Below are 27,286 nucleotides of genomic sequence, written 5' to 3'. Positions count from 1 at the left end.
CTTTAGCCTGATGTTCACTGAACTAAATATTGGACCCAATCGCCACAAGCCACACAATCTCCCCAACATTTTGATACTAAAATGGCTTTTTTCAGAGAGACAAATCAGGAGAAAATCAGTTTTGTTATCAACCACTCTGTCCCAGCAACACGCTCTCGCGAGATCTAGCACCAGGACATAGGACTCCGCAAGATCTGCCGTCAGACGGTGCCCACTTAGGACACCATCTGTGTACCATTTCGCCTCTAGTGGCGAAGTGACGGTTGGGCTATGTTCCTGAATTAACCATCTTTGACAGGACCACTAACAAAGGGTAGGCCTGGGTTGACAACCCCGCCTGGTGGAGATCTGCACTCAGAGGAGTGCACTTTTCTCCACTCAACTCAAAGTTTATGTATAAAGCACAATTAAAATGACCACGTTAGAGTTTCTGCCCTGTAACATCATGTATGCAACATTTTCCATGAAGGGTAGGCTATGCCTTGTTACCTGGCCAAAAAAAGAACACAATTAAATTAGGTAAACCAGCATTCTGTAACACCCTACACTGGCTATATTAACACTGATTTTGTTTTTTTGAGTACACATTTTGAAATTTTTACATGAATATGAGGATGTTCAACAATCTGGGTAAATACTTCCAGGCTACCAAGTTCAACAAATTGTCCAACATGAAACGTTTTATTAAGAAAATATGATGGGTACAAACTGATATTATACTGTACAAGAACAATGCATGTATAGTTAACAGTTTCAAGCAATTGCATGGTGCGGTTGAAAACATGATTTCTCATGAGATATAGAGAAATAAAAATAGGTGTGCCATGTCAATGTTTACAACCGAAGATAATTAAGTATTGTGTTGGTATCTGTGACACAGAAATGTTCAGTCTGATGAGATGATGATGATGATGATGGTAATGATGATGAAGAAAGTGGCCTGGAGTGGTGAGAGTCTAGAACAATTCAGAATGCTTGACTGCACCCCAACCAGAAAACCCACCAGTAATAGCGTACTTTTTACACCGAGTGATCCGCCCATTTGTTGAGTAGTGTGATATATGAACACAATAATAGAGAAAATGGACCTATAATATCGCCACTGTGAAGTCAAGTGTAAACCTTGTTTGTCCAAAACCATTACTTTTCAGTAAATAGAAAAAATAACCTGTGTTCCAATGGATCCAATACAATTACTATTTTAGACAAACACTTGTGTTAATACCTTTCATTGTTAAAATATTTATAAAACCCACAGACAGACTTAACCACTTTCAACCTTTAAAATAGGGCATTCATTTATGAAAAACATGAAATATGGAGATACACGGTTTCAGCAACAATATGATATATAAATTTAAAAGCCCCACACCACTTCGTTGCAGACAGATAACAGATACACCAAAAGAAGATAACAAATGAAAACAAACCTATTTTAAAAGAATTCATCCATAATTCTATATTACATCTCAATTTCTCATATGGTGCAATTTGATGGACAAAGGTCAAGATCCAGAATGTCAATACTTGATTAATGCATTGTTGTATATATCAGTATAAGTATTAATTGTAGAAGGATGAGACTGCTTGCATTTGAAAGCTTATCTCAGTTCAGTTTCCTGCATTACGTTTCCTATTGTAGATAAAATAAAATAAAAATGTAAATTGAAGTTTGGCATTTTGTAGCTCGACTATGCCTCTAGGTTGCCCTCTTTTATTTTGTAATGATAAAGTACTAAAAACATTAACATACAAAGCCTTGTGGAAAAACTCTACTTACACTAAAAAGTTTTTTTTTTGGGGGGGGGAGGGAAATACAGTAAGCGTACTTCTCCAGACCTACATACTGTATGTAATTTTATGTAATGTACAGTACATTTTTGTTCATGTTCTGTGTTCTGCTTAATGTAATGCCATGTACATTACAAGCTCAGGTGTCTTGTCGCTGTGCTGCTCTCCGGCCATCTGTCCGCCTGTAGGGAGCGTTCCTCAGGTCTGAGGCAGAACACAGACAAGTTGACATTGTGAGATTGTAGATCTGCTATTTTCGGCACGCGACACTATCGTACGACAAAAAAAAAAATTAGACATTTGATCTAGGGAGAGCTAGCAGCATCTTATAGCACTGATGTAGAGGACGTGTGATGGCAAACACATTTATTTTGCTTAATAAAAATTATTCATTTTCAAATGTTCAGTTGAAAGTACACCATTTTAGTTTGAGCGACACTTGTCAAAAGAGTTCTGTTATTAAGGACAGAATAAAATTTACAGTACCCCCCCTAACACACTGCTGCATTTACCTGTGATTATGTCCTCCAGACCACCATCCTTTGATTCCTTCACCTGCCTCTTCTTCAGCTCTGCTATCAGGTCCATCTGGGGCATCCTGGGCATCATGGGTGACTGCAAATAAACAAGACAATTGTAATCCTAAATATAGCTGCAAGCAGCGATAATACAGGGCCAGAGAGAGAGAGAGAGAGAGAGAGAGAGAGAGAGAGAGAGAGAGAGAGAGAGAGAGATGGATACTGGAGAGAGAGAGAGAGAGAGAGAGAGAGAGAGAGAGAGAGAGAGAGAGAGAGAGAGAGAGAGAGAGAGAGAGAGAGAGAGAGAGAGAGAGAGAGAGAGAGAGAGAGAGAGAGAGAGAGAGAGAGAGCGAGAGAGAGAGAGAGAGAGAGAGAGAGAGAGAGAGAGAGAGAGAGAGATGGATACTGGAGAGAGAGAGAGAGAGAGAGAGAGAGAGACATGGAAACTGGAGAGAGAGAGAGAGAGAGAGAGAGAGAGAAACGGAATAGATTGGAGAGAAAGAGAGGGAGAGAGACAGACAGACATGGAAACGGAATAGATTGGAGAGAGAGAGAGAGAGAGAGAGAGAGAGAGAGAGAGAGAGAGAGAGAGAGAGAGAGAGAGAGAGAGAGACATGGAAACGGAATAGATTGAAGAGAGACATGGAAACGGAATAGATTGATGAGAGAGAGAGATGTAAACAGAAAGGATTGATTGGACATCTCAACCTATTGCCATTAACAGGAATCGAACTCTCAACCTTCGGACTAATAGGCTGCAACACTAGCTATAGTGCTATAGCTTTGTCCAGTCTGATGTTGTCTGTTGAAGATCATAAACTCTTGCATTCTGTCATGAACCAAGCCAACACTAAGACCACTCGATCACAAACCATTTACCAATAGAGAAATTGTATGTCTCCTCGCAACCGAAAACAGTGAAAGCAGCCGATCTACAAGCTCAGAAACACGTTGCTATCTGAAAAGTTTTGAGATTGTAGATCGGCTATTTTCAGAATGAATATGTCATACATTGAAAAAACGTACTCTCAAATGAGCATTTCAGGTTATCTTTACCATTTGCACATGTATTCATTGATACAGTCATGTTGTTTGCAATTCAACTTAAATGAAGTCTGCATCAAGTGAGGCTTGAACTGGCGACCTTGAGATTGTGAGGCACTTATTTTAGGGAGACGCCATTGGACCAACAGACAGAGAACTGTGAAAAAGGAGATCACACAGATGATACAGTTTCACGCAAATAGCTGAAAAATCCTGGGTTTCAGTGTTTTTCAAACTGTTCAAAATTGCGGACAATCTAAGGGCGGAGCTTACTGGTCAAAGCGATAGATGTGTTCCTCATGAGTTCAGCTATGGCCGCCCCTCAGAGAGAGAGAGAGAGAGAGAGAGAGAGAGAGAGAGAGAGAGAGAGAGAGAGAGAGAGAGAGAGAGAGAGAGAGAGAGAGAGAGAGAGAGAGAGAGAGAGAGAGAGAGAGAGAGAGAGAGAGAGAGAGAGAGAGAGAGAGAGAGAGAGAGAGATAGATAGATAGATAGATAGAAGAGACAGAGAGAGAGACATGGAAACTGAATAGATTGACGATAGAAACGGAATAGATTGAAGAGACAGAAAGAGAGACATGGAAACGGAATAGATTGAAGAGAAAGACATGGAAACGGAATAGATTGAAGAGAGCCATGGAAACGGAATAGATTGAGTCATGTTTTTTGCAATTCAACTTAAATGAGTCTGCATCAAGTGAGGCTTGAACCGGCAACCATGCGGTATGAGGCACTCTTAGGTAGCTGCAACACTACCTATAGTGCTATAGCTTTGTCCAGGCTGATGTTGTCTGTTGAGGATCACAAACTCTTGCCTTCTGTCATGACCCAAGCTCCTGTTTCACTAACGCTAAGATCACTCGTTCACAAACCATTTACCAATGAAGAAATTGTACATCTCCTCAGAACCAAAACTAGTGAAAGTAGCCGATCTACAAGCTCACAAACCATTAAAAGTTGTCAGATTGTACATCGGCTATTTTCACAATGAAGTATGTTATACATTGAAAAAACATACTCTCGTGCTATCTGAAAAGTTGTGAGATTGTAGATCAGCTATTTTCACAATGAAGTATGTAAAAAACACTCAATTAAGTATTTCATGTTATCTTTAACAATTGCAGATGTATTCATTGATAGTCATGTTGTGTGAAATGCCACCTGATTCGGATGCTATCAATGCATAGAATGGGAGATTATCACGTTCTATCAGACCATTGAATGGGCGAAGTAGGCGACCTACTGTCTACCCCGCGATTTATCAGACCATTCATTGGGCGTAATCAGGAGCTACTGACCTACCGACGGAGATGACTTAAATACTTCAGTTTCGGTTTTGGTTTTGGTTGTTTCGGTTTCGGACCATGACGGAGGCGCGCAGTCTCAGGCGAGCTGGAGCCTGTGCCTACTCAGCGCCGTTCGAGTTATGTACCGATATGGACAGAATCGTAAATATTGTTGTGGGGACTGCTCCGCCTCCGTCGGTAGGTCAGTAGCTCCTGATTACGCCCAATGAATGGTCTGACAAATCGCGGGGTAGACGGTAGCTCACCTACTTCGCCCATTCAATGGTCTGATAAAACGTGATAATCTCCCATTCAATGCATTGATAGCATTCGAAGCCGGTGGAAATGCAACTTAGATGAAGTCTGCACCAAGTGAGGCTTGAACCTGTGACCTTGAGGTTGTGAGATACACTTAAGCGGGAAGCTATTGCACCAACAGACAAACCTCTGAAAAAAGAGATCACACTGATCATACAGTTTCACGCAAATAGCTGAAAAATCCTGGGTTTAAGTGTTTTTCAAACTGCTCAAGATTGCGGACAATCTAAGGGCGGTGCTTACTGGTCAACGTGATAGATGTGTTCCTCATTAGTCAAGGCACATGTGTAAGCAGGTCTAATGGCTGTCGGCCAAACGAGGCATGACTTTTGCCTGTTTAAAGTTTCAATTTTCAAAAAATTGCTATAGCGCCCCCGTTTGACCAATTGGAGTAAGATTGGTTTCAGTGATATTTGTTATGGCCCTTTACATTTCTACAAAGTTTCAAAGAATGGTAAGTCTGCATGTATGTGTTAGGGGCAGATGAATAATTGTCATAAAACTGCAATTAAAGCTTCATTTTTTCACTTAGGGAAAATCTTTTGCAAACGTTTGTCGGCATAGGTCCAAAGTTCATGTGTAAAACGTTTCGTGCAGATTGCTCAAAAATCCCAGGAGAGATAAGGGTGTTGCCAAGATCTCAGATATGTATGAAGCCGATGTGCTTCTGTCCTTTGAAGGGCTTTGCAGGAAATATAATATCCCATTAAATCATTTTTTTAAGTACTTACAGATAAGACGTTTTATCTTAAAAACCCAAAATAACTCAACTCAACTGCCATCTCTGTCAATTTTGGAAAAAATGATAGTAGATTATTCTGGTGGTCATGGTGGGGTATCTTTGATTTATGATGCGTTTGTTAGGTTGTCTGGGGAGTCCTCGGAGGGTAGAAGATTGGCCTGGTGCAGTGATTTAAATGTAGAAATAAGCGTTGAAGATTGGCAGAGGGTTTGCTATAAAGCCCAAACGCAGACAATCAATACCAGATACAAGTTATTACAGTACAAATGGCTGATGCGAACGTATATTACTCCTTCTCTACTTCACCATTTTGATCCTAATACACCAGACGAATGTATAAAGTGTAATGTGGAAAAGGGTACATTATTTCACTGTTTATGGCAATGCCCAGAGATCATGAAGTTTTGGAAAGAGGTAATTGGTATATTATCCCAGATAATCTCAGAAAATATTCCTATTTGCCCACAGCTGTGCATTCTGGGCATATTTCCTGATAATCTCAAAATTAACAGTAAAAAAAAGAGTATGATTACATATTCTCTTCTCCAGGCTAAACATACAATTGCGCTCTTTTGGAAAAACCCAGATAAACCAGACATAAGAATGGTATAGAGAATTATCAAATTGTCTTGCACTTGAGAAGCTCACTTTTGCGATTAAAAAGAAACCTGCCATCTTTCAAGAAATTTGGGGACAGTTCATGCAGTTTATGGAAGGTAACCCTTTAGGACCTGTGTAAATAAATAATTCTGCTACTTCGTATTGTGGGAGGAAAATTCATGACCATATCTTATTATTTTTGTTTGTTTGTTGGTTGTTGTTGTTTTTTTTGTTTTGTTTTTATGTCTTTGTAACGTTTTGTTTAATTTTTGTTTTTGGATGCCAGATGCTATGTATATGTATGATTGCTATGTGTTGTCTTTTTGCTTTATTTTTGTTTGTTGTTTTATTATAGACATTTACTACAATTGCCATATTGTTGTGTTATATACCTGAAAATGCCAAATAAATATATTGTTTAAAAAAAAAAAAAATCCCAGGAGGAGATAGGTTTTAAGTGCTTTTTACTGCTTTTCATATAATTCGAAATGGTGGGAGATCTAAAGGTCAGAGGTCAAAAGTCAAACAGTGAAAGTTGTTAGGCATGAGGAGACGCATGTGTGCATCGAAGTTTCATGGCTGTAGGTCAAACAGGGCATGAGTTGTACCTGTTCAAAGTTGGCATTTTCAACTGAGTGCTATAGCGCCACCTTTTGACGAAAGATTGTGAGAATTATTTCTTGATAGTTTTTCATGACCATCTACCATATGGCCGAGTTTCGTAAAAAGCATATGCACGGTTCAGCCAGAACTGGCAAAAACGGCAGAAGAAGAAGAAGAAGAAATGGAATACTGCCAATACCAAAACAGGTACAGAGCTGAGAGCTCTGTCCCTGTAATTACTGTACTAACATACTTTTTTTCTGGGGTCCCCTGGGGCCCCCTGGGCTCTACACTAAGTCTGCTAGTATACACTATACACCAAATATCTTTGCTGAAAATAGCCGATCTACAAGCTCACAGCCTGTAAATCTGCTATTTTCTGAATGTTCAGCCCAGAATAGGGACGTTAGGGTTCATGTCGTTAAGGCCAATTACAAAATATAAATAAGGTGGGGGTTGGTTGCTTTGGATGATGGTATTTCCTAGAAAATAGTACTTGCAGCTCTGACATCAATCAAGCTCACAAGGCGCAACAATATGATGAGTTGTGGCTATTTTTGCAGAATGTTGGCCTATTTTTGTCCAATATTCTCCTATTATGATGTGCCCAGAATGGGGAAGTTAGGGTTCATGTGATTAAATGACATGGAAGTGAACCAGCGCTTGGGTGGCGCAGGGGTAAAGTTCTTGCCCACCACCGAGGTTGGAATCCTCAGTGGTGCTTCTGGCTTGGCCGGGCGTCCATACGAGCACAACTGGCCGTGTTTGCGGGAGGAAAGCCTGGCAGGTAGGGCGTTCTTCGTCGCCACTCCAGTGACTTCTACAGTTTGGTCAAGGGCGCCTGTCAGCAGAGGTGTTGAACTGTGAGGAATAGTGTGTTCCTCTGCATGTGCTACAGTATGTCCACCCGGTGAAGCTCCTCACTAGCAGGTGAAAAGAAGTGCCATGTGTATCGAGGAGCCGAGGAGGCATGTGGATGTTCAATACCATATAGGACCAACCAGTCAGAAGGCCAACCACTAACAGTCATCTGTGACAAGACTACACAAGGGAATTGGCATAAAGGCAAAATTGGAATAAAAAGGGGGACAAGTCGGCACACACACAAAGGAAAATGTTAGTGTATCAAGGGGTGGAACATTAATTGACTACCTGTTGTGCCCCAGCCTTGTTTGGAGAACTTGGTTGGAGAACCTTTTCCTCCTTGCTCTCACTTTCCAGTTTCTTTCTCTGCACAATGTCCTGTTCTGCTTTCTGTGAAAATAAAATAAACAGACAGACACAGAAAACAAGTTCATATGATTGAGACATTTGAAGCCACTTCAAAACACCAGAAGCCTTGGGACACATCCTCACCTTATAGGCCTTTACAAAGCGGACGAATGTGGGGAAAAACATTGCGGGTTGCGTGGTTTTGGGGTTCTCTCCAAAATACTCCACCGCAAAGCCATAGGCCTCCTAGAGGAAGAACAGGGAATGTGAGAGTAGAGCAAGAAACACTCTGTATGTTTATGAGGAGTGTGTTGCTCAAAGACGTTGTGTCATGTCCCCCCACCCACCAACCTGTGCCGTCTTGCTGTCTTTGATCAAAGCGTCTAACTGTTCACTGTTTGTCTGGATGAACTCCTTCAACACTGTGTTGTCTTCCTGCACCAAGAACTCCTTCTTACTCATCTCCATTCCCCGCTCTAATGAGCGAATATCCTGGAGAATACCATCCAAGGAGACTGGCAAAAAATAAAAACAAATAGCAATGCCATTACGGGTCCAGGTTTACACTTTTAGAGATAATCACTTAACCCTACACACGTTGTTGTGCATCAATAGCGAAAATAGCCGTTCTTCTACAAGCTCACGTGTTCTACAAGCTCACAAGCCCAGAATCAGGATGCTAGGGTTCATGTGGTAAAATCAAGTCAGGGTTTTACTGGCATCTCTACTTTAGGGGACAAGTCCAGGTGTGTCTTGGGATTTTGTGACAACATTATTATTAAAAAGTTATGAATTATATTTTAATTGACTAAAGGTACATAGTGCACACTCACTCATTTACCAATGGAGGCAACTTCTATACTATATAATAAAAAAAAAAATCATATTTTTGCCACTGATACAAGTGTGACTTTAGACTTTGACTTGCCCTTTGGTGCATTGAGCACAAAAAGTTTTAAAAGCACTATTTTACCTAGAGCAGCCTTGTCCAAAAAGTGAAGCTCTGAGTGAAAAGAGATCAGGTCAGGGTATTTCTCCTGGACTATGCTGCAGATGAAGTGAAGGAGAGTCTGGGAGCGGTCCGTGGACTTTGTCTCCAACAGCTGAAAAAAAGAAACAAAAATAGAGTGATTCTTGATTTATTTTAGAACGTACGTGTGCAAAGATGCGTTTTGAAGGAAGAACGAAGGAACTGACCAGGTCCAGGCTCTGCAGGCGAAACCCGCCGGCTGCTCCCCTCTTACTGCTGTTCATGTAGTTACCAAAGGCTAGGATGATCTGCAGGACAACAGTAGAGATGGAAAACATTAGACACACATTCACTGCTATGAGTGCACCATATACCTGATGTGCTCTCTCCCATACTCACTTCTAACATCTTTTTTAGTTTGGCTGAAGACTTTATGGAAAGGGATGCAGCAATGATGGAGTTCAGTTGCTGTGGAACAGAGATAAATAAAATATGTTTATTTTTCTAAAATAAACCTCAAAATCTTAGATCAATCACACAAGTAAAAGTGTCCCCATTTCAACATTCTCAGTATTCTAGACATGCTAACCGGCTGCAGGCGCTTTACGGTCTCTGGGAAATTGCCCATGAAGGTGAGGGTGTTTATTCGCTGGCTCAGACGAGGAATCTTCCCAAAACGAATCATGAACTGGTCTTCATCGGACAGCTCCTCCATCGGACGGCCCTCTTTCTCATAGTTGAGCAGTAGCTTCAGCTCATAGTCAGATGGAATGAAGTGCTCCAGTAGCTCCAAGAAGTCTAATTCCAAAGCCTGCTGGTCATAGCTGGACAGGCAGTATGGTACAGGATCAGCAAAATCATGTACAAATTAATAATAACCACATTCTGACATGTCATAACAGGCGAACATTTGACGAAAATAGACAAACATTCAGTGAAAATAGCAGATCTACAAGCTCACAACGCCTTGCGTCACAACGTGTTATGAGCTTGTAGATCTGTTATTTTTGGTGACGAGATTTGGTGTAGAGGGAAAAAAGGAGGGGACCAAGTATAGACCCTTGAGAGACCCTGATCAACAAGGTGTGTATGGTTTAAGTGGTTAATATTGATAATATAATATGATAATAGCTGTAGTGGAGAACTACAAATCTTTATTGTTGAGATGATAAAAAGTACTGAAATAAGTCCATACGTCTCTATAGCAGTGCAGATTTCCACTGGGCTCATCCCTGCCTTGCGTAGCGTGATGGCGAGGTTCTTGGCCTTGTTGCCCTCAATCAGGGACACCTTACTGGGGGTCTTCTTTGCCACCTTCATGGACACCTTCGCTGTTGGCTTCGACTGAGCCTGGGCTTTGGTCTTAAACTGCTCTGCAAATAGATCCATGTCCAATTCCTAATATAAAAAACAGTGAGAGAGAAAGTAACAAGGGTAGGGATCGAAAGAATGAGCACTATATCATTGGGTGGAGAATGGAGGACATGACTCATCTTACCTCCAACACCTGCTCGTCATCCAGTTCACTGAACACGGTGCCCGACACCTGGTTGGGTTTCAACGCCTGCCAGTTTAACAGTGGCATCTTGAACTTGGTCTCAATGGGCTTCCTCTTCTTTGCTGCTGAGGAGAGAAATACAAAAGTACAGAAAGAAATACAGAAAGAAAGATAGAAAATGAATAAATAGCAATAACGATAATGCAATACAAGAAGTGTCTTCAGGACTGATGGCGTTATGATTGTACATGATGTTTCATAACATAGGCTGGTCCTCAGCCAATCTCTTTACCAGGTTGACTGCCTGGGGCAGGTGGCGCTCCGGGTGGAGGTGGGGGTCCAGGTGGGGGTGGTGCTCCAGGAGGGGGTGGGGCTCCAGGTGGGGGTGGGGGTCCAACCCCAGGCGGGGGAGGAGGCGGGGGCGGACCTCCTCCAGGCGGGGGTGGAGGAGGTGGAGGAATGGGGATAGAAGCACCCAGTGGGGGAGGAGGTGGAGGTGGTGGAGGAGCAGCAGTCATCCCTGGACCACCAGGCAAAGGAGGAGGAGGTGGTGGAGGTGGAGGAGCATTGGCAGAGAGGATGGGCGGTGAAGAAACAACAGTGTCGCTTTCGGAGGGTTTGGGCTGCGGATCAGAGGCCGCTGCAGGGACGTATTCAACCACGGTGACAGGGACCACCTGGATGTCCAAGCCCCCGGAGGGAGAGCGTCCCAGACGGATCAGCCCCTTTTCCTGAAGTTCCTGGATCTTTTGCTCCAACTCAGAGGAGCTCTGGGCTGACGTGTGGCTCAGACGCTCTCTGTCCTTCTCCCTCTCTCTGTCTAGCTCTCTTTCTCTCTCTCTCTGCTGCAGGGAACTGACCTGAGAACAGTACTCCCGCAGGCTTTCCTGTATCAAGGATACACACAGCAGACGGTGGGATGGTTTTAGAATGCCATTTATAAACCCCTGACGGGGATGAAAATAAATCCTCCAAAAGGTGTGGATGTAAAAATCAAGCTCACGCATGCACACACACACACACACACTTTCGTGACTTCTTGCCTTGACTGCCGCACCAGTGAGAAAGACAAACAAAGGACAGTTTTCGAAGGCGCAGCTCAACTTGTACTAACTACTACCCCCCCCCCCCCCCCCCCCCCCACACACACACACACACACACACACACACACACACACACACACACACACACACACACACACACACACACACTTACAATATCTCATCAAGTTTTAAAAGCAGTTCTGTGCTAGCTGGAAATTCTGAATACTCCCTCCATTCATTATAATGGATGGATTAAAAATTGGTACCCATTGCCTCCCTGCTTGGCACTAAGCATGAGGGGTTAGATTGGGGGTTAAGTCCCTTTGACATACTAGCATCATGTCCAGGGGGTGTACTTGTACATCAAGCTGCCTCATGCTACGGAAACAAGAGATATCCTCCTGACCTATGGGTCACATGCTACTTACTTAATTAATTACTGAAACAAAGTGACCACCACCCTTTTTACCGTCAGTTCGAGACCGGTTTGTCTCTGCTCTACTTAACCACTGTCTTAAAGCCTCTAGAGACTTAGTAAACAGGACCTGATTTGGCTCTGTACTTCTTTCTTTCTGTCACACTAAATCGACAAAATCAGAACGCGCTGACGTCTTGTGAGCTTGCAGATCGGCTGTTCCCCCCAGAACATGGATGCTGGGGTTTACATGCTTAAGCATCATCATCATCATCAGGCTGTACATGCTCAGTTCATCCACATGAGGCAGTACCTACCTTGAGCAGCCCGTTCTCCTTTGTGCTCTGCATGAGCTGAGTCTCCAGCTGAACAATTCCCTCTGCAGTACGATTCTCAGTCTCCTGTAGCCTCTCACTCAGCTAGAACACATGAGCAGCAAAGAGAGTCCCACAGGATTGTAATGACATTTACATAAAGGCTACATTATGGACAGACTCTAGGGACTCATGCCAGATTTAGACTGGGCTGTGTGCCGAAGATTGCTGATCTACAAGCTCACAACGGGTGAGCTTGTAGATATGCTGTTTTTGACATGCAACACCAGCACACAACCAAGTATAAATTGGGCCTCCGCTTGTCATGTACATGGCTAACCTGTGCGTTGTGCTCCTGCAGTTCATTGACGTGATCAAGCACCGGTCCTCTGTTCTCTGCATCCTCTAGCAGGGCTCCAACGTCTAACACATTGTCCAGGTAGGCCTGAATCTGGACCTGTAGCTTCTCGCTCTCCGTCAGGTTCAGAGTCTGACATGTGCGCATATGTCCGCACACAGACACAAAGAACACACGTACGATTATGGAATATAATCTGTGAGTTGTGAGTTTAATGGCCTCTCTGAGAGTGAAAATCAGAATCATGAAAGAATCAGCTTACCTCCAGATACTGGTCTAGACCGAGGTGAGTGAACTCATACTGTAGATGGACACGGAAGTTCATGTTCTCCACTGAGTGGACCACAATGTTTATGAACTGCATGCAGGCCACCTGGTGACAGTGAGATTTACACATTTGGTAATTAACCACAGCTTCGGGCTCACATTTTATTCTCACAACAAATTATTTGCAAGGCATTATTTGTGCTTCATTTGTATTGAATAGGACAGTGGAGACAGGCAGAAGACATAGAGAGATGGGGAGTCATGCAACACTAGTTCCAAACTGGGATTCGAACTCGAGTCAGGACATGTCATTGCCAGACTCAGAGGGTCGGCCTACATGAGGCTTTGTCTGTCCCTCTTTCGTCCCTTTTCTGTCCCTCTTTTCCTACATGAGGCTTGTCTGTCCTCTTTCGTCCCTCTTTTGTCCCTCTTTTCCTCTGCACACACGTCATGCGAAGTCTGGCCATTCAGATTTCAACCACTAGGGGTCTGGCAGTACCAGGTCTCCTGGTTCTAGTTTTTAATATTGCCACAGATGCACGAATACCTGATTTACCTGAGTCGCACGGCGATAACAACATATTTTAAGAAAAATCATGTTTTACACCTAAAAATCAGTTGTCCTTGTCAAACAGTGACACCTTCGTTCGATGACATATAAATTAGGCTCAACTGATTGGCTCAAAGGAAGGATACCTCCTTTTATATTTGGCAAAAGTGTCAGCCATTATCTAGACCGGTGGTACTTAATGGGTCCTTGAGAGGGTTCCAGGCAGGGGGTCCCCCGCAAAATGATGAATAGTCTAATCTTCATTACACGTACAAATAAATACAACTAGAGATTGTTCAAGATGGCATTTTTTTGTGCACTGTCATCTATCTATATGTCTACAATACGGAATTCTGGACCAAATGACAGAAAATATCAGAGAAAATCCTGTCTAACAATAAAGATTTTCACAGATTGAGATCCCAGATATAAAAATCTGGGGGTCCGTGGCCTAATGTACTGATCTACACATTAATTTTGATTACATACCATGAAGTCAATGTTGCTGTCGTCATTGGCGAAGTAATCCATCAGCTTCTCAAAGCGGACCTTCTCTTTGCTCACCTAAGAAAGAGAATGTGTCAAAAAAAACGTCCACTCTACCAAAATCATCATGTTTTTTGTGAGGTTAATATGTTTCTGAAGCTTACCCATGAAAGTGAAAAATGTTTTTTTGCACTCTGCATATATCTAAAACAATCATAATTATGGATTTTTACAACCAAAATCTGCTATTCAGATCACCTCTCACTGAAAACTGGTGTGACGTAGTGCACGCAACTCAGTTGGGGTGTAACGTCACTCACCTCCTCATCAAAGACAAATAATACTTAAGCACCTGATATGCACGCATATGTCTTTAATCAACCTCTGATTGAACAGCAGACCAGCGTGGGACTGCCAGACTAACAGGAAGTAAATAAAGCAAACTTGAGCACATGAAACAGTGTTGCAAGCGCAGCTTTCACAAAACCTGGCGTGTGTGACACTACTAAACCTCATTGATGTGCACATTAGAAATGAGTATTCACAATGGCAAATGTAACAACGCATATGACAGCCTGAGGTTTATCCCTTCCTCCTCTCGCCTGGCTGTTTATTCTATGCTTACTGTTTGCACAGAAGCACACACTTCATTCTATAATTGCCTACATTGTGTTGTAGACATATTATGGCTAAAACTAGGTTATAATATTTACATTGCAATTAATGTATGGGAAAATCAAATGGGCTATCAAAATGAACAAATAAAAAACCACAGTTGAGGATGTGAAGTGGACTAGAGGGTCCTCATCTGGAGCAGTGGCGTGGAGATTTCGGCATGTTGATTCTAGGTGTGTCATATTGGCATATTAATGATGGGTTGATTCTACAGGCATATTTAGGCATACATGTAAATTGCCATAATTAATATGTCCTGTCAAAATGAGGGCAAATATAGAGCCAAGTTTGAGGTACTATAAAACTCCTTTATGGACATTTTGCGGGTGATAAATACTTGACATGAACATTTATTGATAAGAGAGAGAGTTTTTTGGGGGATGTAAACCACTTCCGACATGTGGAATGGGACCTTAATGTTTACCAAAAAAACATGCATTTACATTGATGAACCACACAGGGGCATAAGGAAGCCAGATGGCTGGCTGCTTCTCAAACTTGTGTACTTTTTACTCCTGCCATAAATGTAAACCCGGTCTTCCATCAAACAGATATCCTGGCTCACTGAAATATGCTTCAGTTGCACAACAGTAGGTTAGTAGTGCAGATCAAGAGAAGGAAGTGTACAGATTAATTTGGCACTCATAGTCTGGTTACAGTATTTATAAATCCAATACTGAGCTTACATTTAGAGCTCTTGCTCTATGACACGCACACACACACTTACACATGCACGCACACATGGGTGGCACAACTAAGTATAACTCAGGCTGTAGTCAGAGGAGTCAGGAAGGGAAGTTTGGAAAGAAATAGCACAAATGAACAGATATGATGAAATAAACCATATGACGATGCCTCACCTCTCTAAAGTTGTCAAAGGCAGAGAGAATGATGTCGTGGCCTCCTCTCACGAGACACACAGCAGCCAGCAACTCCAACACCAGGGCCTTAGTTCTGTCACAGAGGATGGAGTAAGATATGGGCAAGCACACGCACACACACGTGCACCCACACACGTGCGTGCACACACACACACACACACACACACACACACACACACACACACACACACACACACACACACACACACACACACACACACACACACGTGTACCTGGCATTCTTGCTGTTGAGACTGAGGGTGATCTCATTGACACAGCGTGGATGAGTCATCACCTGGTTAAAGCCAGACTGCAAGAAAAGGAGAAACATTTGCAGCTACTCCGTGAATGTTTTAGTGCTACAGCCCAATTTTCAAACTTTCTAAGAATAGAAGATCACAATGCATCACATCAAAAAGTGTTGTAAGCTTGTAGATATGCTATTTTTTTAAGTGTTTGTATATAATGCCAAAAGTGGTTAGAATAACCAGAAAGAAAGAAAGAAAGAAAGAAAGAAAGAAAGAGAGTGAGTGAGTGAGTGAGTGAGTGAGTGAGTGAGTGAGTGAGTGAGTGAGTGAGTGAGTGAGTGAGTGAGTGAGTGAGTGAGTGAGTGAGTGAGTGAGTGAGTGAGTGAGTGAGTGAGTGAGTGAGTGAGTGAGTGAGTGAGTGAGTGAGTGAGTGAGTGAGTGAGTGAGTGAGTGAGTGAGTGAGTGAGAGTGAGTGTGTGTGTGTGTGTGTGTGTGTGTGTGTGTGTGTGTGTGTGTGTGTGTGTGTGTGTGTGTGTGTGTGTGTGTGTGTGTGTGTGTGTGTGTGTGTGTGTGTGTGTGTGTGTGTGTGTGTGTGGAGCAAAGGGCAGGTCGAGTACCTGGTAGTTCATGATGGCTCTCAGACACATGATGCACACATGCACATCGTCTCTCTGGTTGGCTGAATGTGGCTTCTTATGAATCCTGCTCGATAGAGTGTTGCCTAGCCTGCAAATGTGACATGTCAGATCAGACATGTTACTTTCAAACAGATTTTTCAGATAATATGACTGGAATCTACCAAGATGGGTGTGAATCATTACCACAATAAAACAGCAGGCAAAGCTTGTAGTTAAATATTCAACCAAAACCTGAGGTTGCCTGCAGTTTACATATAAGGGGTCCTTTTTTGGTTTTAGACAGCTATTAGTATTGCACTTCAATTAACCAACATATCAGAACAAAAAGATAATACTGTAAAATATAAGACCACCCCAAAAAATAACAGTGGAAACATGACATATGTCGCTGGCCGTGTAATTTCATACTAAGCACAGTTTTCTCCAGTTTGTTTTATAATTTAAATGAAGAAATGCATTTTGTACCCGAGACTAATTCAGGTGATGTCACCCCTTATACATAAGGTGCAAGGGAATTTGACCAACCACCCACGATACTGATAGACACAATACTTAAGTCCTGAATGTACAATTAAAAGGTCAGATTTGTTTGTGTGGATGAGTCATTTAAATTACAAATAAATAAATCAAGTTCATAATTATATGCACTCTCTTGGGTATTGTTTCATTTAAGACCGTCGGTCATGTAAGTACCAGTGAGCTGTAGACATAAAAAACAACGATGATGATGATGCTAATCCTTGACGATATACAGTCCATCACTGAAACTGTAGGTTCTGTGGTTCCTACCTCACAGTGAGGGCACGGGCAGCTCTGGTCATACCATGCGGGTGCGGGCGGGTAGCACTCTTATGCAAGTCCTCCAGTGACACCTTTCCTTTGTCTGATAGTGTGTCACCATTTTCAACTGTATCCACGTCAAACCTATGGAAAATGTTTTTGTATACAAGATATAATTTCATTCAGAACATAAATGCTCAATTTATGCTCCTTTGTATGTTGGTGTCGCACACCGAAAATGGCAGATCTATTTTTGGCACTCTGACCAGAACAATTGAAAGAGAGAGTTACGATACTCTGATCCACTATACAGTCACGTGGTTTATGTATCATAAAACACCACATTCATCTCGTTCTTCTTATCATCTCTGAGCACAGAAAGAAATTCCAAAACAGTATAAGTTGTTTCTGGCAATATATTATTGAATATTGATAATATATGAATGCTATCCCTTTACAACATAAGTCTATGTGAGTGTCGTAACTCTCTCTCTAAATGGGTCTGACTTTGCCAGGATGTATTAATGACAATATCACTCACGATGAATAGCTCTGTGCATGTGACAGGTACTCCACCAAAACATCCAAGCCATTATTCTGCTCATTGAGAAACTCCTGGGCCCACCTACAATAAAATGTGATGAAAAACAGAAAGATAATGGATTAAGGACAGGGAAAGTCACTCATGACTATATACGATATACAGTCTATGAAAAGAATGTGTTCTTGTTCAGCTAGACACCAGGAAAACAACTGGCAGAGGTGACTGCTTGCCTTAGCCCTGATTTACACTTTAAGTGTCACGCCAACACTTCAGCTGTAAATCCGTTGTTGAGCAACATATGGCATGACACTTTGTCACCAAAGCTTAAATTAGGCTTTTAGGCGCTTACCCAATGTGATTGGTGCGAAGGGATATCTCCAGATCTTTAAGGACCTGGGTGGCATCTTGGACACGCTTCCTGAGCTAAAATGAGTGAAAGACAGCATCTTATAAGCCATTAGAGTGAATGTGGAATAGAAACAGTGTTGGGATAGTACCTTACTTTAACACATTATATAACAGCATTACGTTCATCATGACACGGCTAAAATTGTATTTTAATACCAATATCGTTATTGTGGCACTCTTGTTTCTATTCCATTCAGCCTACCCTCTTCCATTTATTCCATTTATGCCATGTCCTTTTCTACTTATTTGTATGGTGTTTTTTTGAAGGTATTGCAAAAGTAATATAACACATCACTCTGCAGGGAAACATCATATCATAATGTATTGCTTGTAATTTAAATCAAATAAGTAATATGTAATACAAACTTATTTTGGAAATTAAGTTTGGATCTGAAGTTATTTATTTTAGGTATATCCATGTTGGAAATCATATAGGGAAAAAGATAATCCTATTTATTAAGGACCCAATGTAATTAAGGTTACAGCCACAAACCCAAACATAAAACAATGGTAACAACAGGTGAATGAGATGTTTGCTATGGAACAGATTACAGCCAAAATGGACATATGGTCTCCATTGAAAGCTATGTCAAAAACAAAGAGCAAAAATAAATATCTTTGATATTGTTATATTTGTGTTTGTTTTTGTGTTAGTTTGTTTCCTTCTTTTTACTTAAGGGAGGGTAAGTGATATTTGGTTAAAAGGTTAAAGCACTATATTCAGATAATAATCATTGCTATCGAGTATTTGTTCAGTAAACATGGGTCTTCCCATCTCTCCAGCTCTTAATAAACATTTTCAGGTACAGTAGGTGACAAAATCTCAGCCAATCAGGAAAAAGTACTCATGTATCATTTATCATAATTTTTATAATGTCCCAGTTCCAATTTTGTCAGCCAATTTCTTTGTGTAATCACTTCCTACTTCACTTGTTTAATCTGTATCCTGACTGAGTTCTCTATCCTGATTGGATAAAATTGGAGTCCCGACCTGAAAATAATAAGATAACACATCTGTAAACTGGATGAAATCCTACCATGAGGGAAGAGAACAAGTGGTACCAATGGAACCATGTCCATGTAAATCACTGGTTTCTTTCAAAACTAGCCTGAAGAACCATCTATCAGGATACCACGAACGAGGCAAATGCAATGTCCCAGAAAGAGTCTATAGAGTCTATAGAAAGGAGGTATCACATTTTCCCCTTCTCTTCTTTGTACATATAGTGTTTTGTATTGGTTGATGACATGTATTATCATGTTATTTTTTATGCTATGTTGATGAATTAAAGTTAATTATTTTTATTGGATTGTCATTATATTCTTATGTAAAGTTAGATCAGAGAATGTAGACAGGTCTATCAATTGAGGCAAAATATGAATTGCATTACTAATGTTTCCGTTATATTGTTTTGTTTCTTTTTGTCTTTTGTTTTTCTCTTGGTGGTGTGGGTGATTATTAACCATGAAATAGGAGGACTGTTTATGCTAATTATCAAATAGGGGAATATATTGTATCATGGATTTCATGGAATAAATAAAAAAGAAGTTAAAAAAAGAATAAACATGACAGGAGAGTGATTCTGAATACCAACCCTGCGTGGCACCCCGCCTTGGTCCTGGTAGAAGCTCTTGATCTTTGTCAGATAGATGGAAGGAGGGTTCTTCACTTGGAAGCGTTCCTGGTACAGGTGAACATGTGGAGGAGGGAATCAGTATTTGTTTTCAACAGATGATGTGACTGTTATTTACCCTGTACAGTACATACGCAACATGTGACGTAACAGCTGTTTGTGCTCTTAAACTGTAAGAGCTACAAACCACCCTCAGACATCCGTTGCCAACACAGGGTCCATGGGTCTAAGCTACAGTGACTTTCTACATGAAAAATCATGACCTGTATTTACATGGTGCTATGCATTACACCACAGATCCAGTTTTGGGATTATATATATTAATATACTGTAAAATAAACCATCACAATGCCCCAAAGACTGGAAAATAATACTGTTGAGTTTATTAACTCATTGTATAAATTTGTAAACGTGAAACTTCATCCTTTAATACTTACAGTACTTTTGCTCTCATGTTTATTTGTACTCGTATGATGATGTTGCGCACCTAAAAATAGTCCATCTATACAAGCTCAGACTGCGTAAGAGGATATATAAATCAGGCTTTACTGTACCTGATCACAAACCAGCTCCCATTTCTTGTCGTTGTCATACTGACATAAAAGTTTCAGTTTGTCTGGGGGTAAGTTCATGTGGCCCTGAAAGAGAAGTTGGGGGTTAGTAAATCCAACAGAAACAGAAGTGCACAAATGTAAGTCTCAGTTATGTTTAACTATCAGGTAAAAGCCTCTAATATTTCATATCACCATCTCCTGCCTGTATACGAAACAAAAACCTCAGTGTGTGAATATCTTTTACCCTTACCGCCGTTCCATTATTATTATTAGTTATAGACTAACACTTGTTCTTGTGTTTTCCCACACTCTGCTTGTCTGCGTTTTTTACGTCTATATTCAGTCGCTGTGCTAGTCGTGACTTTTTCATGACATTATCCTCATTGGCTGTTCTTTAAGGCAGCCAATGGGGAGTCCGCAATGCCTTACCATACTCTGAGCGGGTGTTAAGAGCTTCGGTCACAGAATTCAGCGCAACTCTCGCTAATTTACCGTCGCCTACTTACAGTAGACAGACACACGTTACTCTTCACCATCGGGAAAGCATTTAAATGAACACCTTCAATACGTTTTTCATGCAAACTAAAGCAAGGGAAAATAACTAATAGCGGACAAAAAAGGGCGACATTCATGCACTCTTACAAGCACAAACAATCCAACATATAAGTGTAAACATAAACAAAAATAACAACTAGACTTCTAATAAAAACTGCTGTATTCATTAACATACTGTATTGAACTCCTTAGCGAATTTCATTCTTATTAATCTATTAATTCTTATCTAATATAATCCTGACCTGACATTGTGGCTGCAGAGTTTCTAATGATCTAATAATTTAACAATTTGGTTCTTGCTCTGGACCTTTTAAGTCAACTTTAGATGTGAAAGGCACCTTAATTTAAAAAAGAAATTGTGTAATGTTTTGTAGCACGCAAGAGCCATGACAGTACTTTAAGGGTTTTAGCTTGGCACAAGCTGGTATAATATGACTAGCATTCTTGTTTATATCTGTGAAGCACTTTGTAAACTTGTTTTTCGAAATGTGCAAAACAAGATTATTATTAGTATGTTATAATAATGTCTGAACGTAAATAACTGCTGCTGTAACGTTTATTAACAGAGTTAAATACAGTGGTATTTAGGCCATGTTTTCCAAGACCTCAATGTGAGTTATGTGAAGTCCATGAGATGGTCACATATTTTGGCAGGTCACTAATTTCACCATAACACAGCCACGCTGGAGGATGGAGCCAGCGAGGAGGCAGAAATTTTAGTATTGGACTTTGGCTGAGGAGGCGAGGCGTCCATGTGAGGAGTTTGCCTGGGAGTTTGTCTGGCTAATCTTGTAAACCGCTGGACCGATCAGTGTCAAATTTCTTGTGCACGCCCTGCCAGTAGAGCAGGAAGTACTTCCAAGCATGTGTTTCTATCTTTTCACACATTTGTGTACATTTATTCTTTTATGTTTAACTAAAATGTTATAATGGCAGTCAATGGGGGTTGAATCGGGTTTGCCCAAATATTAAGTCATACATCATCATCGTTATGTCATTGGAGAGTGTTGACTGAAGTCATAGACTGGCCACATGAAGGCTGAGATCCACATGGAAGCCACACCGTTGGCCATGCCGTCTTGTTAGTTGGTGTGAATTTTAAATATTGCTGGAGTAGGACCAACTATACTTTCACCAGCTAAGAGAAAAACAACTACTGTTAATCATTTTCTGTTGAGTCGTCTAACAAAAGAATATCATATCACCTTATTCTTTAACTTACTATAGACTTTTGATTCAAAATAGAGCAAATTAACTTGAGTTAAAATAAATTCTTGCACTGTTTATGCAAAAAAACTTCCAATTCTTGCTTACGTTAAGATACTAATTTACATAATGTATCTGATTTGTGATGATCACTATTTTCATGTAAAGATTTAAAAAGTAATGATGATGCCTTTCTGGCAAACCGTTTATTTGACACCTAAAAATGTGTGGTTACAGAAGTTTTACTGTACCAGTACATATTCAAGCAACAGCTTGTAGTTTCATTTTCATACGCAAAAGAACCCCACCTAGGCGGGTATACAGGCCCTCACTTTGCAAGTGAACGCCAAACTCTGGTAGGGGTGAGGGAGTGGTCTCATTGTGGTTTTGTTGGATAAGACTGACAGGCCAAAAAATAACTGTAAGCACAATGTGTCTACGTTTCCCATAATCTCAACCACCTACACCTTCTCTCACTCACAGTTGTTGATGGCACAAATGTTGTAGGTTATTGTAAGGGGAAGTGAAGTGAGATCATATTTGATTCTACAGTAGATATCGTAGGAGGGCGTTGGGCAGGAAATGTTAGACAGAGGCTATACTTGCTCAATTTAACGAAGCATAACAGAATAATTTGAATGCACATATTCTGAAACACTAATGTCATCTCAATATGCTGCATATGATTATGAATTCCCTTCTTAAATGTTGGAACTCAGATCTTCAACCATGTGACATTTGTATTCTTAGAGGGGGAAAATCTTCATAATCTGAGTAGATGAAACAGTTGATGGATGATTCATGGGTAAAGGAAATTATTAAGCATATTTATCAAATTGAGTCATTTTTTTGTAGACTGATACAAGTAAATAAACCCCCCACAATCTCCTTGAATTACCTGTCAAATTCCATAATTATTCCCATTTGTCCAGGATTGTTTTTTTCCAAAAATAATTGTATGTACAGATGTGTGTAGACTGATGATTCAAATGGCTCTAATGGAGATTATCACACAGAGTGATACAAGGTATTCCTCGTGCTTTTAAATACTGGAGCCAATGTTTATGTTTAAGCCAACTGATTTGTGCTTAATGGAGTGACACTTCATTCTGGTACTTGGACTATCTCTGTGGTGTTGTTGTTGTCGTCTGTTTCTATATTCTTTGTTTTAAATGGACCTATTGTGTCTGAAATAAAGTTTATCATGATAATTTCTTCAATTCTTCACCCATACATTTCATGATAAGGCACCATTGTATAAAACATAAAGGCAAAATAATAAAACTGAATTAAGTAGAGTCTTGACAACCTTTCAGTTCTTTAGGGCTGTAAGGAAGGATGTGTCTGTCATAAAACTACTGGTTGGATTGCCAAGAAGCGTGCTGTGAACCTGCTCCCCACATGATGAACCCTACTGATTTTGGATGACCCCATGGCCTTTTATCTAGCGCCACCGCTGGGCCTCAATTTCCCATTGCACACACTATATCTCCAAATCTAATGGGCGGATTGCGGACAGTTAATTGAACGAATCGATGATTTAATCAATTCCAAATAATAATTTAAAAACAATTATTGATTAATAATCTTTCCCTAGTTTGGGCATGTCATTATTGTAGGTGAAAAGCTTCAAAGAATATAAATAAGGTGAAAGAATTGTGAAAATAGCATGCAACACGTTGTGAGCTTGTAGATCTGCCATTTTCTTTCTCTTTTCAGAAACCCAAGGACACTTTACAATATAGAATATATAGAATATATATAGAATAGAGCTTAAGTGGTTAATCATACTTATCGATTTAGTTGATTACAAAAATCTATTAGAATGTTTTCACGTCAATCTGTTGATATAAAGCTAACTAATTCTATAAAAAAAACATGCTTCTTGATTATTTTATTAATCGAAAAAGTAATCGATAGTTTCAGCCCTAGACTCTAATGGCTGCTAGTGGGGCTTTTCTCTTTAAAAAAAGAGAAAGAAAATAAATGAAAAAAGACCATCACTGCATCAAAAGTAATCAACAAACTATATAAAAACTGGTCAAACATTGTCCAAATTGTCAAATAATATAAGAAAGAGGCAAATTTAGCTTAATTTTGAAAATAGCTGATATACAAGCTCACAACGTCTCGCATTGCGAGGCGTTGTGAGCTTGTAGATCAGCTATTTTCACAATATGTATCTGTGGAACCAAGTCAAACTAAATGTAATGCCTACAATTCCAAGTGCTTGTCAGGGTGGGGGGGGGGTCGCCAGTTCGAATATGATTATTTTGGGGGAGGGGTCGCAGCCTGAAAAGGTTGAGAACCACTGATATGTCTCAGGGAACGGAGAGACGTAGAACAACAGATGTTTGTTTGGGCAGGGTTTGCACCTCAAGATACTTTTTTTCTCCTAATTGAGCATGTCATCAAAATAGGTGATAAGACACAATCACACTGGTAGTGAGTTTGAATTTGACACATCAACTACTGTAACTCATTTGCAGCTTTATCTGCATCTCACAAGGAGATAAAAAGCCTGGAAAAAGGACTACTGCTGAAAGTGTCTAATAAGGACAGGAAGTACAGGGAGTGCAGGGCTACAGGAGGTTGTCCTGCCTACCCGAACTTCCTAGATCAGGGGTCTTCAACAGGGGGTCCGGGACCCCTAGGGGGTCCTCAGAGCTACTACAGGGGGTCCGCCAAATCTTTGTGTGATAGGATTTCTTTTTTTATATTAACCACTTGAACCCTAGAATTATTTTTCTGAGGGGAACATTAGCCGAAAATAGCAGATCTACAAGCTCTCTGAGCTTGTAGAAGAGGCTATAGGTGTAGAGGGAAAAAAGAGAAGACTAAGTAAAAAAAATATTAATCTGAAACACATTTTTATACAATATAGAGTAGGGGGTCCCTGCTTCATCTCTCTCTCAGCTAGGGGGTCCTTGGCCTGAAAACGTTGAAGACCCCTGGTTTGGATTGATTCTAGGTTTGTGGTTTACCTATGATCCTAGATTACTGAGGCACTGCACTGTCTCTCTGCATTTGATGTATGGTTTACCTTGTTTACTGTAAGTGACAGTAAGTCGCTCTGGATAAAGAGTGTTTGCTAAATGCCTAAATTGTAGCCCTGTACTTCCTGTTAAGACACTTAGAGGATACATGAGGTGCAGCCTACACATCTACTGAGAGTTTGCAGAGAAACGTATTTATTTTAGCCTACTGTGTAATGTGTTGCTCATTTTCATTCTTCTATAAGGAGGACCTAGTCTTGCTATAAGGATTTAAAACATTAAATTACTTAATTTTCTCTGCGCGATTACTTAATAAACATCGTCAATTAGATTTTTATCTGAAAATGTAATTCAAATGTTTTAAACTGACTGGTCAAAAAAAAGAAGTATGGGACATGGGCGTTGTTATTGTAAAACTGTGTAAATCTGTGTTTTCCTAATTTTGAAACTGTTGAAATAATGTTGAAACATGTCTCTTCCGGTCTCATGGTCATTCTCTTGTCAAATGTGTTGCTTAACTTCCTCTTAAAACACTTATCTATCCTTCCCAGACAAAGGACAGATTGCAAGAAGGGAACTACTTTAAGCTATAAGCAGAGTAAAGTAATATAATTTCTTTTACTGTATTTATTGAAAATCCTTCTTCTACTGTACTCAAGAAAAGCAAAAGAGGTGGAAAAAGGTTTGTTTTAAAAGTATCAATACTGCAATGTAGAAATACTCTGGAATTAAAAATGTACTTGAGTACAAAAGTACAAAAGTATTGGCATCAAAATATACTTAAAGTACCAAAAGTAAAAGTACTCATTATGCAGAATGTCCCGTTTCACTAGGTATCATATGTATAAAATGTATTAAAATCTTTTGAAAATAGCAGATCTGCAAGCTCACAATGTGTTGCTATGAGACATGTTGTGAGCTTGTAGATCTGCTATTTTCAAATAGCCAAAGTTTAAATAGGGCTGAAGTGGTTAATGTATGTTTTGTAATAATTATCAAAATCTACAAAGTAACTAGTAGTAACTAAAGTTTTCAAATAATTGTAGTGGAGTAAAAGTATAATATTTGCCTCTGAGATGTAGTAGAGTAGAAGTAAAAGTACTGAAAATTGGAAATACTCCAGTAAAGTAAAGAATACCTAAAGAATTTACCTAAGTACAGTACTTGAGTAAACGTACTTAGTTACTTTACACCACTGCTATGTTGTTGTCTATGTTGTGTAATAATCTGTCTGTGTGATCTGTCTCTCCAGTGGCTCACCAGCACCACGTTGAATCTCTCCTCCAGCTCCTGCTCAGGGGGCATGGGCAGTTTGGGGGGAGCCGGCTGCTTCTTCTGGAAGGCCGGTGTGGGGTCAGAGGAACCCTCTGAGTTCCTGGCCTCCCGGCCCTGAGCCGGCTCCTGCTCAGAGCCCCCCACCACATTCCCCATCACCAATCTCCAAAAGTAATCCAGGAGGAAAACGGCAAAACACCTTCCTCAGAGAAAAAGCACTTGTAATTCCAAAACAAAGTGAGCCGCCTTCAACTCAAAAAATAAAACACAAAAATGTCTAGTTCAGTCCAAAAGTGTTCAGAAGTTAAGCCTCAGACCAGACAATGCTTCTTGGCTGGTCATCTTTTTTTACTGGTCCTTTGGACTGTGTCAGTGAGAGAAACATCAAGTCATCGGTCTACTGCACCTGTCTGGGTCCTGTGGAGAGCAGGGCAACTGAGAAAACACATATGTTTGATCTCATGCCTGTCCACTCTTCAAACTGTCCTTCTGTCTCTTTCCCTCTACAAGTACTTCTAAGAAAGAAGAACAGCAATAGACCCAGTTTGGGCCCAACTTTAGGGCACAGCGAAATCGCCTCCCCGTAGCTTACTTACACTCACTCTTACCTATATGACTTTAGTTCAGAGATCTGCACAGAGGGTGTGGGAGGAAGGAGAGGAGTTTGACACTGACACTATACTCTGCACTGACACAAAACCACAGCCGCACAAAAGCAGAAGAGTAACTTCCTGTGTGAAACAGCAAGAAGGGGGTGCAGGGCTGGATGAAAACACGGTAGGCACGACAACATAATAACACGAGAACGGAAATATACAAATAGGTCTACAAATGATGCAATATAGCCATGAAAATGCTAGTAGACACGTAGGCCTATGC

General features: G+C 40.6%; 1 protein-coding gene across 2 annotated transcripts; it reads right to left on the bottom strand.

Moving 5' to 3' along the window:
- Nucleotides 1–662: 662 nt before the first annotated feature.
- Nucleotides 663–27,057, bottom strand: fmnl1a (formin-like 1a). 2 transcript variants are annotated; one of them, XM_084071025.1, is made up of 25 exons: nt 26,393–27,057; nt 20,376–20,459; nt 19,783–19,869; nt 18,129–18,202; nt 17,777–17,860; nt 17,245–17,379; nt 16,435–16,543; nt 15,803–15,879; nt 15,549–15,642; nt 14,017–14,091; nt 12,973–13,083; nt 12,693–12,842; nt 12,356–12,457; nt 10,872–11,466; nt 10,580–10,704; nt 10,277–10,479; nt 9,671–9,905; nt 9,481–9,549; nt 9,309–9,389; nt 9,085–9,214; nt 8,463–8,626; nt 8,256–8,357; nt 8,052–8,153; nt 2,304–2,406; nt 663–1,995 (listed from the first exon to the last, which is right to left on the bottom strand). In XM_084071025.1, the coding sequence occupies exons 1-25, from the start codon at nt 26,561–26,563 to the stop codon at nt 1,931–1,933; spliced, it is 3,327 nt and encodes a 1,108-aa protein (XP_083927151.1). In that variant the 5' UTR covers nt 26,564–27,057; the 3' UTR covers nt 663–1,930. The 2 variants fall into 2 exon arrangements, with proteins under 2 accessions (XP_083927151.1, XP_083927152.1); XM_084071026.1 differs by having other exon boundaries at nt 10,580–10,701.
- Nucleotides 27,058–27,286: the final 229 nt, after the last annotated feature.

Source organism: Gymnoscopelus microlampas (assembly GCF_963454915.1).
Source record: "Gymnoscopelus microlampas genome assembly, chromosome: 11".
In the NCBI taxonomy this organism is placed as follows: Eukaryota; Metazoa; Chordata; class Actinopteri; order Myctophiformes; family Myctophidae; genus Gymnoscopelus; species Gymnoscopelus microlampas.
Note: the sequence above shows the minus strand (reverse complement) of the source record. Positions and strands in the feature narration are given on the sequence as shown.

Excerpts from the sequence above, each read along its gene's own strand:
- fmnl1a (XM_084071025.1), bottom strand. The coding sequence starts at position 26,563 with ATGGGGAATGTGGTGGGGGGCTCTGAGCAGGAGCCGGCTCAGGGCCGG. Across the intron at positions 15,880-16,434 it reads GAGCCATCATGAACTACCAG|TCTGGCTTTAACCAGGTGAT; the intron begins GTACTCGACCTG and ends CTTTTCTTGCAG. Across the intron at positions 12,458-12,692 it reads TGCAGGAGCACAACGCACAG|CTGAGTGAGAGGCTACAGGA; the intron begins GTTAGCCATGTA and ends CATGTGTTCTAG.